Source organism: Pan paniscus, chromosome 12 (assembly GCF_029289425.2).
Source record: "Pan paniscus chromosome 12, NHGRI_mPanPan1-v2.0_pri, whole genome shotgun sequence".
Taxonomy (NCBI): domain Eukaryota; kingdom Metazoa; phylum Chordata; class Mammalia; order Primates; family Hominidae; genus Pan; species Pan paniscus.
Genome location: NC_073261.2, coordinates 79,351,111 through 79,366,131, shown reverse-complemented (window position 1 = coordinate 79,366,131; position 15,021 = coordinate 79,351,111). Strand labels below are relative to the sequence as shown.

Sequence of the window (15,021 nt, the reverse complement as noted above, 5' to 3'; positions counted from 1 at the left end):
CTCGCCTTCCACTGGCTTTTCCCCAAGGGTCTTGGGGATGGAGTGATGGGCAGGCTCATGGAGCTGTTGCATGTTGGGTTTTCTCTGTGACCCCCAAGCTACTCCTTCACTGTGTGGACACCACCATCAGGCCTTGGCTTCTGGGGCCCCATAGGGACCTCCTGTCTGCTGACTACCTTAGCCCCAGGACCACCTCCACCATGACTCTGCAGGCAGACCCGCCTTTTCCGCAGGGGTGCTGAGAGAATGCTGGTGTGTCCAGGACTCCCCACCTCAGGTCCTTCAGAGCCTCCTTTACTTTCCTGTGGCGCCTCAGCCTGCAGGCTGGCGCTCTGGGCACACACACATCCTCCGAAACAGGACCTCTCAGGTGGCTTGACCCTGATGCCTGCCGATGCCCCCACCTGACTGCCTGGGGATTGCAGACAAGCCTTTGGCTCTCACAGTGGAGCTCTCCTTGCCTGCACCACCCAGGAAATGGGCTGAGCTCCAGGCTGGTGGAGGGAAGCCCGAAGAAGCCCATGTATTTGCTGTCAGGTGGAGGGCAGCCCTGCCTGCTGGGGATGGTGCTGTGTCCCCCATAGCAGCCTGGGGAAGCCCTACCTTCTGAGGAGCGGGCCACAGCAGTCCCATTTTTTACCGGAGGACACCACTGAGGCCGAGCCAGCATAGAACCCAGGCCTCTCTGATCCACAGCCCACGGAGTCTAGGTACCCCGCTCCCCTGACCCTTTTGGAGTTGGGGCCCTGAGAGCATGCTCACCAGCCGGGGCTTGGTCTTACGGTCACTTCGGCGGGCTGCATTTCTCCTGCCTCTGGGGCAAGCCAGGCTCTGCCCTGCGTCAGCCTGGCTCCTCCTCTCGTCACAGTTACTCTCAGTGCTGGGACCCCTTCCCTCTCACCCCATGCCTAGACCCTTGTCCCGGTGCCTGTGTCTGTCCTGACCTGACCTGAATTGTCACTCTGTTTCTGAGGCATTCTGTCTCCCTCTCCAGGTCCTTCTGTCTCAACCATTTTCTCCCCAACGGCCCTGATGTCATTCCGGCTGTTGTTTCCACTGTCGTTGGTGGCTTCGCTCCCTTCCTCTTGCACTGCCCCTCCCCCTGTGACTCCCTCCATCCTCCTCCACCTCTAGGCTGCGCCCCCACCCTGTCCCCACTCCTCACTCCTGACCCCAGGTCCTGGACAGGCACGGGGCACCTCTGTGCCCCTCCAGGAGCATCCCTCCCCTCCCAGGAACACCAACTTTATTTTTAGTTCCCTGTAAAAGAACCAGTGCTTTTCTTGCTAATCTAGTGAACGATAAACCTTTGGTGATGCATTTTTTAACCTGTTCAGTTATTCATCCCTCTCTGATGAATAGCATCCATCCTCCTAGAGAGATGGCGGGCCAGGCCAGCGGAGCCAGTGGAGCCTAGGGCCCAGTTTCCTTGGAGACCTCATTTTGGCAGCCTCAGGGAGTTGAGAACTCGAGAACTCCCTGAATGGACTGTAAGCTAGAGTCCTAGCCTGCCTGGGTCTCTGAGGCCCCCAGCCAGCCCATCCTGCCAAGAGTACATCTGGCTGGCCGGCACAGTGATGGCTGTGGATTTGGATACGTAGCCCAGGATAATCAGGTCTGCTCTAGCAGAGTCACCAGCACAGGAGCAGCCTTAGGGCCACCGACAAGCCGAGCCAGTGGCCCCGCTGATCTTAGTGTCCTCCTCGTATGCTCCTTGACCTATCCACAAAGTAAGATGCCCGGGGAGAACTCCGGGCCTGGCACTGGTGCCCACAGCCTGCACAGAGGCCAGGCTGGAGACCAACACAGAAGCCAGGCAGACTGGGGACCCAAGGCCCCGCGAGAAGGGTGGAAGGCTGGGTCTGAGGTTTGGCAAGGAGCAGGACTCTTAAAAAGAGACTCATGGGGTTCCTGCAGGGATGGAACGCTGACATGGAGAGAGTCACAGGAGCTAACGCAGCTCCCAGGCCTGAGAGCACGTGCCTTCAGGCTGGAAGGAAGGTTCTGTCCTATTGCTTAGTTTTGTGGCTTTGGGGCTTGAAGAGGGAAACGCACACTTTAAAAGTGTTTGTTCCACCAGTACTTTGCAAGGCATTTTTCATAGTGTCTCATCTTCATGGACACTGAAATAGGTTTAACCATTATCCTCATTTTGTAGCAGAGAAACTGCAGCTCAGAGAGGTGAGTCCTCTTGCCCTAAGGTGCCAGCTGGGAAGTGGCAGAGCCAGGAGCCACACCCCAACCTCACCCCAGAGCCTCTGAGCAGGAGAGGGTGTTTATCTGTCAGCCACACATCAGATTCTTTCCACATCACCTCGTGAACATGTTCAGAGGGGAGGGCCTCGTCAGCCCTGGGTATGTAGCTGGCAGATTCTTTATCCCAGGGCCAGGCCTCCCTGGCCCTCCACCCTCCAGCCTGCCGTAAGTTTCTCTCCCAACCCTCTCTTTCCAGACCTGGTCACAGCCTTTCTACAGGGTGCAGAACCTCAAGCTAAGGGCACTGCTCAGTGAAGCAGCAGTGTGTGGGGGAGAGGATTCCCTGCATCCTGGGGAATCAGGCCAGGTTGGAGGTGCTAGGAATCAGGGATGAGGAGGAGATGGCCAGCTGGGCCCTGCCGTGCGCCTGGACCCACAGCACAAGGAGGGCTGGCCTTGACCTGCGACAGCTTTGAGGCCAGGCCTGTCACTCACCAAACACAGGCTTAGCAGCCTGCATAGCTCACACAAGAGCACTTGGCCCGGAGTCAGGACCCCCACCTGGGAGCGCCTGCTCTGCTGCTAACTTGCTCTGCTGTGTGAAAAGAATGGAAGGGATAGAAGATAGCATTTTTGCATGTACATTAGCTCTTTGAACCCTTCTGTGGAAAAGCATATGCCTAATTTGCAGATAAGGGAACTGAATTCAGAGAGAATGAGGGACAAAGGCGAGTGAGCGGCAGCACCAACTCTAGAACCCAGCTCTTGTGTATTCACAAATATAGGACCCCTCCACTTGCCAAAACGAGCAGGATCAATCAGCTCAGATGACAGGCAGCAGGTGGGGGCTGCCTTAGGCAGGGCATGGTGCAGGGGTGCCCAGCAGGGTGCAAGGGCCAGGGACTCTGGGGTGTTTTGTAGAGAACGAGGAGATGACGTAAGGGGGGCAGCGGGCCACCTCACAGGTCACATGGGACTGCGTAAGGGGCTGCTATAGTCACCAGGACTGGCCAGCCTCTTTTGAAGAAGAGAGTTTATGTTGGTAACTGCCAGAATTCTTTTTTCTCCTTAATGCTTGTGGAAACATTCCCCAGACCCTGTCAGGAGTGTGCAGGCCAGGGCCCATGGGGTGGGGAGCTTTTTCTCTGAGGGTAGTAACCTCCACAGCTGAATGTAGATGGGTCTGGGGAGGTAGAATCGGAGGCAAGGAGAGGGGCCTCGGGTGTCTTTTGCATCCAGGGGACTCTTGGGACCCATCCTGGGGGTGTTGTGTTGTGCTGAGAATGGTCTCTTCAGGAAAGGGCTCCTTGAACCTTCCATATCCTCCCATAAGTCCAGCTATGGGCAGAGACCCATCCTGGCAAGGTGGCAGGCAGCCAAGCAAGTGTGTGGTCTCAGCCCTGAGATAGTCCCCATAGGATGTGCTGGGGCACTGACTGACCCCATAACCCTGTTACCTCTTGCAGGTGGGGCCCTGGCCACAGCTGCAAATCACCCGTGCCCTCTGCAGCCAGATCCAGTAGAACATTGGAGTCCTGCCTGCAGGGTTGGCGGGAGCAGTAGAAGGTGCCCTTCCATGCTGCACCAGCCCCTCCTGGGCTCACTGACTGGGCTACTGGAGCAGCTGGGGCCTGCCCTCTTTCATGCAGTGCTCCGAGAAGGGAGGCAGCAAACTCAAGCCAGTGAAAATTGGGACCCATGGTGACCTCTGGTCTCCCCACCACATGGAAGGAAAGGCTTTCCTGAGGCCACATCCAAATCCAGACCCTTCGAATGTGGCTTTCCTGACCCTGCATAATCTGGCCTCATCCCATCTGTCCAGAACCAGGCTTAATAAATATTTGTTGAATTGAAAACAAAACACAAGACTAGAATCTGGATTCTAGTCCCAGATTCCCACTGTGCCCACATTAGAGGCCATTCTCCCCATCTTCTAGGCACTTGCCTCTGCACACTTCCCTTCCTGTGGTCAAGCTGCACCCCCTACCTGGAGCACCCCATTTTCATCATCTCCTCCTGGAAGGCAGGGTCTCCTGATACATCAGCAGAACTCCAGGGTGACGTTTCCACACATGGCTGCCTCACCCTGTGGCTTCCACTCCTCCCATTTAGGAAGTGCTTCCTGGTGGCTGCCATGGTCCTTTGTGCCACACCACAAACCTGCTTCTCTTCATTCCTGAGTGTGGCAGCAGACCCCTCCTCGCCAGGCCATCCGGGGCAGGTGTTTTCTCACAGCAGCCTCCCTGCCCCCAGTGCCTGGGGCTCCCTTGAGTTGAGTGTGAGTGCCCTTGTTGACTGGCACGTGGCTCCTGAGTCCCAGGGCAGCATGTGCCTGGGGAAGGCTAACCTGGCGGGTTCCTTCAACAGATCTCCAGTGCCATGGAGCAGCTGCAGGAGGCCCTGAAGGTACGCAAGGATGATGCCCACGCCCTCCACCTGCTGGCACTGCTCTTCTCTGCCCAGAAGCACCACCAGCATGCCCTGGATGTTGTCAACATGGCCATCACCGAGCACCCTGAGAACTTCAAGTGAGTGCCCTGGGAACACTCTGGCAGTGGGGGAGCTGGCTGGCCTCTGCAGTAGGCGCCCATGCACACCTGCCCTGCCATGGTGTCAGCCAACACACATGAAGTAAGCACCCGCTGCATGCACAATCCCTGGTGGAGAGACAGGGGTGAGGACAGGTGGGGTCAGCAGACAGCTGTGGTGCTCTGCACCAGGAGGTGCCTGGTGGGTAATGGGGTGCACATGCTGCTCCTCAGCCTCCATGAGGTGGGGTCTGCATGGGCCACAAAGGAGACTGCTTGAATGCATGTGTTTGGGCTGCTTCTGCCTGCCCTGGGCTCTGCGTGAGCCTCAGGATGACAGTAACTTGTGTAAGTTAATCATAGCCCTGACACAGTCAGCCAAGGATGGGATTCTAACATGAGCTGGGCTGGCAGCTGGAGACAGGGGTTATGGCCCTCCAAGGTGGTCCTGCTCCTTCATACCTCCCCACTTCCCTCATTTACTGCATCAGCCAGATGTCCCACTTCTTGGAGCAGGGTTTAAGTTGCACTTGGCCTAAGTGGTGGTAGGACACAGAGGACCTGCTGCCACCCAGCCAGGACACTGGGAACAAGGCCGTGCTGGGCCACCTGAGGTGAGAGGATGTGTTGCTCTGTCAGGGGAGTTAGGGGGAGTCTTTTGATTTCTGCCTTCTGCCCCTAAGGGCAGGTGACACTGAGTGTAACAGGCTTTGTTTCTCAGAATCCTGTGATCCCAGATGAGGGACCCCTAAGTAACCCACTTCCCCCTGTTCCACCTTAGGGTCTGAAGGAAGGCAATTTAGAACCAGCCCAAGGCTGTCCCCCTGCAGACAGCAAGGAAGAAGCTAGAGTCCTGGCTGCCCTGATAGGTGACTCACGCTGTGTAAACAGGTTCACAAAGGATTAGGAAAAAATTGCTGGGTGTTGAAGGGAAGCTTCAGTGGTCCCAGCCTAGGGAGGTTCCCGTCACTGGGCTTTCACCTCTGTCCATCCCCAGCCCATCAGAGGCAGGGCTGACCACAGGGGTGGGTTCAGGTTTTCCTGCATCCTTGGCCTCCTTCAGACGATAGCAGATAGTTCTGCTTGTGGCCTTTGCCAGCGTGCCGAGCACTGCTGTTGATGGCTTCCTTCTCCCCAAAGCTAAAGAAAGGTTCTTTGGGAGTGGCAGTGTTTCCTAAATATAAACCCCATAATGTGCTTCCCTGAAGAGGGGAGCCCCAGTGGCCAAGGCCAACAATGGGTGTTCATCCTGCTGGTCAGCCTGGTCTGCAGCCCCAAGACCCTTGAGCCTTGCCCTGCTTGCCCTAGTCCACACTAACCCCTGCCCCACCTGTTCCCCCTCCATCCTGGCCTAGGCAGGTCCCCACTGCTCACAGCCAGGTGTAAGCAGAGTGTGTGGCCAACTTGACACAGCCTGTCTTTTGTGTTCGTGGCTGGCCCTGATTCTGAGCCTTGCCCCAGCAGCATTCAAGAGACTACTAAAGGCCAGGCGCAGTGGCTCACGCCTATAATCCCAGCACTTTGGGAGGCCGAGGCGGGTGGATCACCTGAGGTCAGGAGGTTCAAGACCAGCCTTGCCAACATGGTGAAACCCTATCTCTAATAAAGATACAAAAATTAGCTCGGTGTGATGGCAGGTGCCTGTAATCCCAGCTACTCGTGAGGCTGAGGCAGGAGAATCACTTGAATCTGGGAGGCAGGGGTTGCAGTGAGCCGAGATTGCGCCACTGCACTCTAGCCTGGGCGACAGAGCGAGACTCAGTCTCAAAAAAGAAAGAGAGAGAGACTGCTAAAATTCCAGTCACTTCACCCGCAAAGGCGAGTAGCTTAGGAAATCCTAACACAGAGAAAACAGTGTGTGGACAAGGGATTAGTGGCCTTGTCTTGTTAATTCCAAGTACAATACAGTAATACAAGGTAAGAACATTTTATTTTTAATGAAAATGCACGAAAGATGTAGGTTCCCCACTCCTAGTGCCAGTAACCTTGCTTTGATCCCAGCTCCATCCTCTCATCTCTCTGGCAGGGTCTGACCCACTACCACTGGCCTGCGTGCCTGTATGTGTTTACACTTCAGTTAGGCTTCATCGGAAACCGAAATGGCCAAGCAGAAAGATTTAGAATCTTAGGCTGGGGAAAGGAAAGGGCTCTTTGTCCACCCTGGGTCTGTGGAGCACAGGAGAAGCAAGAGGCCTGCCTCAGCTCGGCATCAGAATTTCCTAATGAAATCTTCCTTGGAAACTGAGACTGTGATGCAGGCGGGAGCACCGCTGCTCTGATGGAGCCAAGGAAGGTGATTTGTACCTGCCCAGTTCCAGCTGAGGGGGCCCCTCCATCCCAGCACCTGACGTCTCACCCCTCAGCATCTCTTGCTGACTTCTGAGCTGATTGCTTTCTGCCAGGCTAAAGCAGCTCCCCTGGCCTGCTGTGGGGAGGCTAACTCCCTTTTTTGGAAATCTGGCTGCAGCCCAGGCTGTGAGGTGTGGCAGAAAATGGGGTCTGCCCAGCGTGGGGGACCCACTCGTGGCTCCCCATCAGCTTCCTTGACTCTCACCCCAGGGGTGCCTCCTGCGTTCATCTTCCCAGGCTCTTGGACTGGGCTAGGAAGCTGTCCCTCTCCCTGCAGGCAGTGTGTGCCCCCGCTGCTGCCCTGCCTCAACACGTGCACTTTCCACGCTTCCCTTCCTCCCACGCTTACTCAGGTGCTGACTCCTTCCCCAGGAAGTGCTCCACTCACTGACAGTGCCGTTGGTCAGGGGCTGCCTTGAGGTTGGTGACTGCCCCCAGGAGGCCCAAGGGTGGACATCTGGGTCTCCAAGAACCCCTGGACCTGAACTATGACATTTTGTGCATGTGAGCCTGAGTCCATGGAAATGGCTTTCAGCAGATTCTCAAAGGGAGCCCGACCTCAAAAAGGTTGAGGAGCCCTGGTGCAGACTGTGCTGTTTGTCAATGTGCAGAGTAACTGTGCCCCTGTCTCGGGTGCTTCCCCAAGGCTTGCAAGGAGCTTCCTGGAGAGCAGTGTCTGCAGGCAGGAGCCTCTGCCGTGGGAACAACTCACCCATGCAGACATCGCAGAGCGACTGCAAGGGCTTCAGGAGCTGTGGAGGGTGGGGCCTAGGGGAGTCAGCTCTGAGGTCAGAGGAAAGCATTCGAGTTCCATGCCCTGAGGGATTCTGGAGGTTATTCTGCAACCTGTCACTCACTATAGAGTGTGCTGCGAAGCATTTGGGGATCTGCAGGCCCCGCCCCCAGTAGTGCCTCACTTTCCTTAGTCTGCTTGTCCAGGGCTGTGGGTCTAGGGGGAAGCAGCAGTAGGTTCTTCATCTTGAGCCACCATGAGCTCCTCACCTCCAGGATCCCGAGGAGCTCTGTTTTGATCCAGCTGGCCCTAAAAGGCTGCAAAACTAATTGGGAGAAAAAATACAGGGACTTTTGGCCTCCAGAATTGTAAGAGAATAAATCTCTGTTGTTTTAAGCAAAGAAAAAAAAAATTGTATCTCTATATACCATTTATAGAGATATAATACTATATATATGGCTGGGGTGGGGCTGAGAAGTCCATGTACCGCCAGACTATGGTGAGTGACCATAGGGTATGACCATTATCTCTTTGTAAATAAGTCAATACTGTTCCCCACAGATGAAACCTCAGAGCATAGAAACCCATGGATTAGCAGGAAATGTCACTGAGTCCATTACAGGTCAGGGATCACTGAAAAATGTCATTGCTCTTCGATTGACACTGCTCCTTGCTTCCTCAGCTGCTCTGCATTTGAGGAGAAGCCCTGTGTGGCTCCAGCTGTTGCCAAGGCAGTTAATTAAACAACCGGTCCGGTAAATATCACTGCAGCAAAACAACAAAAACCAAACTCCCTTTGTCCTGACCTCATCGTCCCCAGCAAGATCTGTATCCACAGGACACTTAAAGTCACCTTACAGAGGGCTATCCCAGTGCCTGAGGCCTATTAGAGGCATCTCTTTTCAGCCATCAGTGTTAGAGGCCATCTGCATGGGATCCCAGAGCCTGCCTCGGGAATGGCAGAAGCTGGCTGGTGCTGGGCGTGGGCTTTGCCTGTTTCACTGCTTTCAGGGAGGCCTGCCACAGGGGAGGAAACTGGTGGGGGAATGGACCCCTGTCCATGTGAGCTGGTCCTTGTGTGAGAGCCACAGTGAGGTCCCAGCCCTTGAGTCATGTCTGTCACTGACCTGTGCCACCTGCAGCAACTTAATCCTCTTCCCCTTGCCTGTTTGCTCATCTGCCAAAAGACAGACACCTGCTCTGTCTCCCCTGGCTTGCGAGGTTTATCATGAGACTCAGGAGAGGGTACACAGTCGATGGACAGCCGTGTTTGAAAGGTGGCAGTATGGAGGGGAGAGGAGGCTGCCCACCAACAGCGTGAGGCTGTATCCTGGGTCCCCAGGGCGGCAGTGCCTGGGGAAGGCCAGGTAGTCCAGGAGGTGCCGGCAGCCGAGGCTGGGCCCTGACAGAGGCAGGGAAGGAAGCTCTGGGGAAAGGTTAGTGAGCTCCTTGGCTGCACAAGAAGTCGCCACTCCCATACAGGCAGCCTCTAGGCTCCCGGAGAAAACCCGGCTTTCGTGGAGTCGAACTTTTGAAAAGCCTTCTGAATTCAGGGGTTAGAAAGCACGGCAAAGAGGATCTTGATTTCTGTGCTGTGGGATGACCTTTAGTTAGTGGAGCTTGGGTTTAAAAAGGCAAAAAACGTGATGAGGCAGAGACAGACAGCCCCACAGGGACAGCATAAACCTCGCACGGTGGGAACCAGACACCCCGAGCAGCTTCCTGAAATCCTGTGGGCTTCTGACTAAGCCCTGGACACATGTGCCAGCCGGGCTGTCCCTGGCCAAGAGGCCAGGCCTGCAGGGGGCCTCAGGGGGCAGCAGCTCCCTATCCAGGCCTGGGTTCCGGGCCAAGCCGCGGAATGTGAAAGGTCCCGTGCACGCTTGGAGATGCCTGTGTGAGTCCTTTCTTCTTGTTTTGGGTATGAGAGGCAGCTGGGAGGCCCGACCAGGGAGGGGCAGGAATATGAGGTGAAGGGGAACGGGCCACTGATAAGCGTCCTTCCTGAAGCCATGGGCTCTGTGGGGCGATGGTTTTAGGTAACAAATTCCTTGGGCTTTAGTCAGGCCGCTTGTAGTGAAGGTCACCATAGTAACCAAACAAAGTTCCTCAGCTCATGATGGGAGCTTTCCAATAACCAGCCTGTCACGGCTCCCGTCCCAGGCCTGGCAGTCTGCCAGGCTGGTTTTGAAAGCCCAGGCCATACATAGGTCAAGGGAAGAACAAACAATTTCCCCTTCCCCTCTCCACAGTGGGCAAGGCCACCTCTTCCCACCCCCTGGAACCTCCGTCGGTCGGGGTAGGCCCTCTTGGGAGTTTCTGCTGGCCCAGTACTGGTCCCGGGGGACTTGGAAAGTCCTGGGGGAAGCTTTCAGAGCCCCGGAGACCCTCCCCAGTACAGGAATAATATGGGCCTCCCCACAAGCCAGAGCACGTGCCTGTAAACAAATGGAACCACACAGCCTTCTGCCCCAGGAAACCTAGACTGTTTTGGAAAATGTTTGAGCTGATAACCAGGCATTAGCTGGGGCCATACCTTGAGTGACTTCAGCTAAGGCTAACGTTGGAGCTCAAGGGCACCCCTGGGATCTACCTGGCGTGCCTCACCTTTTTTTCAGGTGGCGCTTGTTGTATATTTCTCGTGGTATATTCCAATGAGCAGGGGGGATGAGTCCCGGGGCTTCTGTTAACATTTCTGACTTAAACCCAGTGTGTTTATTTGATTGTTCTTATTAAGGACTTGTAGTACATCAAAAGGATGCTTAGCATACCAACACTCCAGTGAGGGGGTGGAATCAAAGGTATTAACACAAACATAGTTTATCACTTTGCTGGGTTCATTAAACACGTTTGGCTGCCACAGCCCCTGAGGAGGACACCAGACATGGGGGAACCTTGCAAGCCACGTGGCAGAGGGAAGTGTTAAGCCAGTCATAATCACTGGCAGCGCCGGATCCTTCCCCAAAGGTCAGTTCCTCATTAGCTAAGCTGAGTTGACATTCAGCATTTCCCTTCGTGGGTTGTCCCGTGAGAACCTCTGTGGCCTTGCTCTGTGTGACATGTACAGGTGAAAGTTGATGGTCGTCATTCTCCAGTTAGTGGTCTGCCTACATTCAGACTTCTAGGGTAGATGACACAGGTTGTTTTGTTTGTCTGGGGAAGAGAGGAAAGAAAGGAAAGAGAAAGGAACATAGGTATTTTCAGGTTTTGTTTTCAAAGGTGATGGTAACCCTTTCCTTCTGGTACTTGTTGCTTTCTCTGCTTGCAGCAGGGGCTGGAGGCAGGAATTGTGGCCCAGGGCACATGGTTCTCTGTAGCAGGGGAGGCCCAGCCCCAAGACAAAGCCTTTTTGCGCCTGGTAGAAGGCCCGTGTCCACAAAGCAGAGCTGACCTCTCCTCTGCAGTGGGAGATCTTCAGGTCCCTGGGGGTCTGACACAGGGCAGAGAGACCAAGGCAATTGCTTCTTTGTGTCTCAGCCCTGGCTGGGAACCTGCCTTTGTTCCTAAGGTAAGAAGACCTAAGCGTCTTCTTTTGGGAAGTTCTTCCACCCCTGAATGGCAATGAAAAGGCACTGTGTGGTTTACATTTAAGTCTTTCAAGATCAGGAATTTGTGTTTGGGAAGTCCTCTCAAGGTAGCTGGAGGTAGCTGCAGGGAGGGAAGCCGAGACCCGGAGGCCAGTTGTGTCAGCCCAGAAACAGATAAGAATGCCATGTAACCCTGCGGCCAGCTGCAGGGTAGGGGCAGGCTGCTCTCAGAGCAGCCCTGGGGCCCTTCACCAGGTCGGGGACAGTCTTTGAAGTAAGAAGGCGCTAACTTCAGGAAACCAAAGCTTTCAGGCTGTTGATTTTTAAAGCTTCAAAGTGAGATCACGTTAAATGAATTCATTAAGAGGTGGAGGATCATCATGAGCCTTATAAGATTAGAGGACATGGGTCAGTCTAATCCTCCAGACCGAAGGAAAAATAATTAGTTTTAGGGTTAAGAAGAGCTGCTAAAAAATGTCCCTTCTGTGTTAGGGATTAGTCTCTGGGAAGGTAATAAAACTGGGGCTGACTGTGGCCCTCCCCCTTTCAGGGAGGGTAAGGCCTGTTAGAGTCCTTTTAAAAATCATACCCTCTAGGCTGGGCACAGTGGCTTTGGGAGGCCAAGGCAGGAAGATCACTCGAGGCTAGGAGTTTGAGAACAGCCCTAGTAACATAGCAAGACCTCGTCTGTACAAAAAATTTTAAAAATTAGCCAGGCGTGGTGGCACACACCTGTAGTCCCAACTACTTGGGAGGCTGGGGTGAGAGGATTGGTTGAGCCTAGGAAGTTCAGGCTGCAGTGAGCTGTGATCACACCATTACACTCCAGCTTGGGTGACAGAACTGTCTCTTTAAAAAAGTCCTGAGCATGTGTTGGATTTAACATGGGTGAGAGACCGTGTGTCTGGGAAACCTAGATCACTCAGCATATCCCCCGCATCCTGGCCAGGGTCTGGGTGATCACACCTGAATGGGGGTGAGGGGCAGGCTGGCTCCTGCTCAGAGGGCCCTCCCTGCCCCATCCTACTGTGCAGGTAGGGTATCCATACCTTGTCAGGCTGACCCCTCTCTCCCACTATAGGCCTTTGTCTGCCCTTCCTGCCCATCTTCAGAGGACCCCCTCAGGTCCACTTTGTCCCCGGAGCCCCTGTACTTCAAAGCTGAACCACTCAATTGAGTACCAGATTCTGTTCTTGTTGTGTTTCCCAATGCGTTGGATGTCTTGTTTGAGTTTGGAAGTACCTTTGGAGCAGAGACTGGCCTCTCCTCTGCCTGCTTACCCCCATGGTAGGGAAACCCCCACTAAGCACAAAACACACTCCAGTGGACCCTCCAGCTGCTAGACAATGGGAGGGAGCTGTTTTGTGTTTTGGAAGGAAGAGAACCATGTGGGGATTTGGGGATATCACAGCCAGAGTACTGTCACACCCCTCACCCAGTTTGGTTGTTTTGGTTTGGTTGCTCTGTTTTTTGGTCTTTACAGCACCCCTGTTTTAAAGATGAAGAAACTAATGTGAAAGTTAGATGATAGCTCAAGATCACATAGCTGATGAGTGGTGGAGCAGAGGCGAGAACCCATGCCGGCTGATTGGCAGGACCGCCCTGGTATACTTGAACTCCAAGAGCTTCAATAACAATAACAATGATGCACCCAGTGCTGGCTCCAGCCAGGCACTGCTGTGGGCACCTTGCTGCATTAGCTCTGTAATCCTCTCAGCGCCCTAAGAGGGATAGAAACTCATGATTCCCCTTTTACAGATGAGGAAACAGAGGCACAGAGGACCTAAGTAAGCACCTGCACGTAATGGGGATTGGGGACTGAGAATGAAAGTTTGGGCAAACATGTATTGAACCCTTTCTGAAGTGCCAGCCCCTGCTGGGCCTTTTATGTGCACGATGTCCTGCAGCAATCCTCAGGGTAAATAGACACTGTCATTCTCATTTTACAGATAAGAAACTGAAACTCTAGGCTGGGCGTGGTCACTCATGCCTATAATCCCAGCACTTTGGGATGCCGAGGCGGGCGGATCATTTGAGATCAGGAGTTTGAGACCAGCCTGACCAACATAGTGAAACCCCATCTGTACTAAAAATAAATTAAAAAAAAATAAGCCAGGCGTGGTGGCGCATGCCTGTTGTCCCAGCTACTCAGGAGGCTGAGGCAGGAGAATCGCTTGAACCCAGGAGGTGGAGGTTGCAGTGAGCCGAGATCACGCCACTGCACTCCAGCTTGGGCGTCAGAGCGAGACTCCATCTCAAAAAAAAAAAAAAAAGAAAGAAAAAAGCTGAGGCTCTGTGACTTGCCCAAGGTCACATGGCTATAAGGAGGGACACTTTGGTCATCAGACTTGGACCCTGCTTTTCACCACTGAGTCCGACTTGGTGCAGCCCAGGCTGGGGACCGTTTACTATGCAGGCTCTGGCCTCCTGGCCAAGGAATTAGACTTTCCAGAGGCGTGGCCGCCTGACTCAGAGAATAGCCTGCTTTTTCACTCAATTATGTGTTTTCTATAAAAATAGAACTCTTCATTAAAACAGCTCAGCACAGCCATCAGCTGCAATTACTAATTACTGTCCTTTTAAGAGATAATGCCCCTTTCTATGCATTCACTACACCTGCTGCCACTTCCTACCCACCCGCCCCCCCCCCCCCCCCCCCCCCCCGACACACAGAGGGTTCCCAGAATGGCCAGGAGCCAGAGGGATCCGGAATTGCTGCCCAGGGCCCAGTGAGCACACATGGGACCAGTAGGACCTGGAAGAATGGAGAGTTTCAGGAACACCCTGCAGCTTCACTTCCTTGGAGCTGCTTGAATCCTGGGAATACCCACAGTGTTCCAGGCCTTGGTGAGCCCTTGTGACTCAACTTTCCTCTTCCGTTCTTCAGCAATTTGTTGAGTGATATGAGAGCAGGCACCAAGGATACAAAGATAAGAAAGACCTAGTTCTCCCCCAGATGAAGGAAGGATCTCGCAGGAAGACAGGTCTGACAACAGCAAAGATGACTGAGAATGACAGCTAACCTCTCTTGAGGGGTGACATGCGCCAGGCACAGGCTCTCTTCCCCTTAGTCCTCCCAGCAACCCTCCTGGGCAGTACCATGACTGTCCTGCCTTGCAAATGAATAGGCACCATCAGAGGTGAAGGCACTTCTAGGAAGCAGCAGAGCCTGGAAGTATACCCACATCATCTGATGCTGAAGGCCCTGTCTCAACAGGGAAGTGGCTCCCTTATGTACATGGTAGTTACTGTGTTCAAGTATTCATTGCAGGTGCTGAGTAACTACAGGGAGCTGCTTTCAGGAATATGAAAGTAAAAATGTGCACCCGACGTGCTTGCTGCCCACACAGCCTGTGTGTTTCCCTGCAGCCAGCTCTGCTCTGCCAACTTCCCCCACCAGCAAGAGTGGTGTGCTGGGGTGAGCAGCCAGGGAGGGGACACAGGGAGGGTGAAGATTGGTGCCCCCAGGTAAGGGGATGGAGATGACCTCTGACCCCAGGACTGTGCTTGGCTTAGCCAGAGACACCACAAAAATATCCCCTATCTACAAGATAACGATTTTTTTTTAAGTTTTTGGAAAAGCCGTACTTACTCATTTCTGAGGAGTCTCACCCTAAGAGCTCTTTATAGCATTGGGAAGAAATTGTTTATCTTTGCCTCACATGGGAACAAGTCCAAGTCTTAATCC

The 15,021-nt window shown here is 54.0% G+C and overlaps 1 protein-coding gene across 8 annotated transcripts in view; it reads left to right on the top strand.

The window, feature by feature from the left end:
• The window catches only part of TTC7A (tetratricopeptide repeat domain 7A), a 158,717-nt gene that overhangs the window by 107,847 nt on the left and 35,849 nt on the right, over positions 1 to 15,021 (top strand). For all 8 annotated transcript variants that reach the window (XM_055108008.1, XM_055108009.2, XM_034953071.3 and 5 more), the window contains one exon: positions 4,564 to 4,724. In XM_055108008.1, coding sequence (XP_054963983.1) covers positions 4,564 to 4,724 — 161 coding nt within the window. The remainder of the gene's footprint in view (positions 1 to 4,563; positions 4,725 to 15,021) is intronic.